Source organism: Plasmodium gaboni, chromosome 13 (assembly GCF_001602025.1).
Source record: "Plasmodium gaboni strain SY75 chromosome 13, whole genome shotgun sequence".
In the NCBI taxonomy this organism is placed as follows: Eukaryota; Apicomplexa; class Aconoidasida; order Haemosporida; family Plasmodiidae; genus Plasmodium; species Plasmodium gaboni.
Window position 1 is genome coordinate 843,783 of NC_031493.1, and position 3,423 is coordinate 847,205.

The 3,423-nt window shown below is 17.4% G+C and overlaps 2 protein-coding genes across 2 annotated transcripts; one reads left to right on the forward strand and one right to left on the reverse strand.

Moving 5' to 3' along the window:
- Window positions 1-1,042: 1,042 nt before the first annotated feature.
- Window positions 1,043-2,089, forward strand: PGSY75_1323300 (putative acetyltransferase, GNAT family; the record flags this gene model as incomplete). Its single annotated transcript, XM_018787294.1, has 1 exon — window positions 1,043-2,089. The coding sequence occupies one exon, from the start codon at window positions 1,043-1,045 to the stop codon at window positions 2,087-2,089; it is 1,047 nt and encodes a 348-aa protein (XP_018640036.1).
- Window positions 2,090-2,531: 442 nt separating this feature from the next.
- Window positions 2,532-3,376, reverse strand: PGSY75_1323400 (60S ribosomal protein L23; the record flags this gene model as incomplete). Its single annotated transcript, XM_018787295.1, has 3 exons — window positions 2,532-2,616; window positions 2,782-3,027; window positions 3,160-3,376. Coding segments are annotated over 3 exons (548 nt in total), but the record flags the coding sequence as incomplete, so codon positions are not given.
- Between the last annotated feature and the right edge of the window lie 47 nt (window positions 3,377-3,423).

Below are 3,423 nucleotides of genomic sequence, written 5' to 3' on the forward strand. Positions count from 1 at the left end.
AAAAAAAAAAAACATATATATATATAATAATACATACAAATGAAATATATAATATATATATATATATATAAGATATATATTTATTTTATATATATATATTTTATTTTATTTTATTATTTTTTTTCCATCCATAAAAATTTATATATATTATAAAAAAGAAGAAAAAAAAATATTACATATATATTATTATATATATAATATAATATAACTTTTATTTATTAAGCACACAAAATAAATTATCAAAAAAAAAAAAAAAAAAAAAAATGAACATATAAATATATATTATAATATACATATATAAATATTATATGTTTATCTTAAATATTTTTTATTATCCTTTTTTTTTTTTTTTTTAAAAAAAAACTCATTGTAATAAAATTCAACAACGAAATATATTTAACACAATTAAAAAAAATATATATATATAAATAATATAGTGATTATTTTTGTCATTCTATAATTTTATAAAGAAACATATAATTTCTTTTGAATATATAATAAAAGGTTTATTTATAAGAGGTTCAAAAAATATAAAAAAATGTTATGTCCTTAAATAATTAAATGTTTTTATATATATATATATATAATATATATATATTTTATATATTTTTTTAACACATTTAAAAAGGTTGTAAAAAGGAATTTAAATTTTAAAAATCTTTTTATAATGAATAAGATTCACGTATGCTAAAACTTATAAAATATATCACACATATGTATTATATATATATGTATTTTTTTTTTTTTTTTTTTTTTTTTCTTGCTTCCCTTTTAATTTATAAACCCTTTTCGTCATATAAAATTTTTCTTTTATATTATAATCCAAGTGAAAAAGATAAATATATTCTCTTTTTTTTTTTTTTTTTTCTTTATTTGTTAAATGTAATAATATCATATGATAATTAAGATAAAATATATATATATATATATATATATATTATATATATGTGTGTATATATCATTTCATTTAATTTTTTTGTTCACTTTTATCTTGTAATAACACTTATCAAGTTTATATGTGTGTCCCCCCTTTTTGAAACACATGACAATATTAAAAAAAGAAATCGATAAAAAAAAAAAAAAAGAGAAAAAAAGTAAAGCTTCCAATCTAAGTGGTAACTTCAAAAGTAGTGACGAAAAAGATGAACTCATACAAAGACTAAAAATATGTCAATATAATGATAATATTTTTGATTATATCGATAAGAAATATAAAAAGTATATTATAAAAAATAAAAATTATAGTAATGAGAATATATTAAGAGATAAAGAAAAGAATAATGATAAATATATACATAATAATGATGATAATAATACACATAATAATGCTGATAAATATATGCATAATAATGATGATAATTGTTCCAAGAATTTAGTGAACTCATCATTTATTTTCTTTGAATCTATTAATTCTTATGAACTTAAGAAATATAAATCAAGCTCTCTCATTTTTAATATGCTACACACTATTACTAAAATAAATATGAAAAAATTATACGATGAAAATAATTTTTTAAATAAAGGTTGGTCAGACAAAGAAAAATTCAAAGAATTAAAAAGTAACAGGAGTAAATTGATATTAGGGTTTCTAAAAAAAGAAGAAGCAAATGAATATATTGATAGCCATAATTTAAGTGAAAACAAAAGAGATGATGATACATTTTCTATTACAAAAAAAAATACAAAGAAACACTTTGTAGATATAATAAAAAGAGATGATAAAAATGAAATCGAAGAATTTTTAAAAACAAATCCACTTGTGTGTTTTATAAATTATAGATTTACTTCAGATTATTATCCATATCAAAAAAATATAGTTTGTTATCTTTATGAAATACAAATTATAAAAGAATATATAAAAATTGGCATAGGAACTCATTTAATAAATATATTAGAGCAACTCTGTAAAAATATATATATTAATAAAATTTTATGTACCGTTCTAAAAAGTAATCACAAAGCTGTCATGTTTTATAAAAATAAATGTTCCTTTCAATTAGATGAGAGTTCACCCGATAATTTTTATTCAGAAAATGTTACGTCACAAACATGTGAATATGAAATATTAAAGAAGGACATATTATTATAGGGTTCTTTTATATGATTCATATATTTAAATAAAAAAGCACATGATAAATAAGCATAATTCATCCATCCGAGCACAAATAAATAAATAAATAAATATATATATAAATATATATATATATTTATATATGTATTATTATTATCTTTGTTGAGTTACATATTTATATGAATATTTTAATTTTTTAAATGTCAATGAATCTTATTTTTTCGTTGAAAAAAAAAAAAAAAAAAAAAAGAAAAAGAAAAAAATCTAATTAATATATATACATACATATGTGTAAACAATTTTTATTATAGTTATAATAACTTTTTCTTGATTTCCAATTTAATAAATAAAATTTTGTTTATTTTTATATTTTTTTCAACAATGAAACATAAATAACAAAGTTGGTTACACACATATATACATATATGTAAATATATAAATGCATACACATATTATAAATTTATAATATTCCTATTTTGTTTGCAACTTCTAAAGCGTCGTGTTCTCCTGACAAACGAACGTAGGCCTTTTTATCTCCATTCAATCTAAAGGGGAAAAAAATAAAAAAAAATAAAAAAAAATAAAAAAAATAAAAAAAAAAAAAATGAATATATTATAAAATGGAAATATATATATAATACATATGTGTAAATTTTCTTTTTATTTTTCTTTTTATTTTATTTTATTTTCTTTTATTTGATAATACGTACGTGTTCAAGACATTAACTTTATCACACTCGATGCCAAATAAATTTTTTACAGATTTTTTTATGTTTTTCTTATTTGCTCTTTTGTCACATATAAAAACTAAAGTATTTATTTCTTCGATTTTTTTCATAGCTTTTTCAGATGTTAATGGATATTTTATTAATCCATATTTGTCTAATGCTTTACTATGACAAGATTTTACAATTCTTGGGCACTTTGGATTTCTAGCTAATTTCAAGGTTTTGGGCCTAAAATTAAAATAAAAATAAAAATATAAATAAAAATATACAACATGTAGATATATTATACAAGTAAATAAATAAATACATACATACATACATACATATATATATATATATATATCACCTTTAAATACTTACTTTTTAAAACGAATAGATAGTTTCATTTTTTTCTTCTTTGAATCCTTATCGTCATCTTTCATTTTAAGCAATTTTTTCTTTGATGCATTTTTATTTAATGTTTTTTTTACTCCCTTCTTTGTAACTTTTACTGTTTTTTTGGAATCACTTGGTTTTACAACTCCTTTTTTAAAAACATTAACGGAGTGTTTATTTTTTCCTGTATTTTTGCTCTTTTCTATATAAAATAAAAAAAAAAAAAAAAAAAAAAAAAAAAAAAAAAAA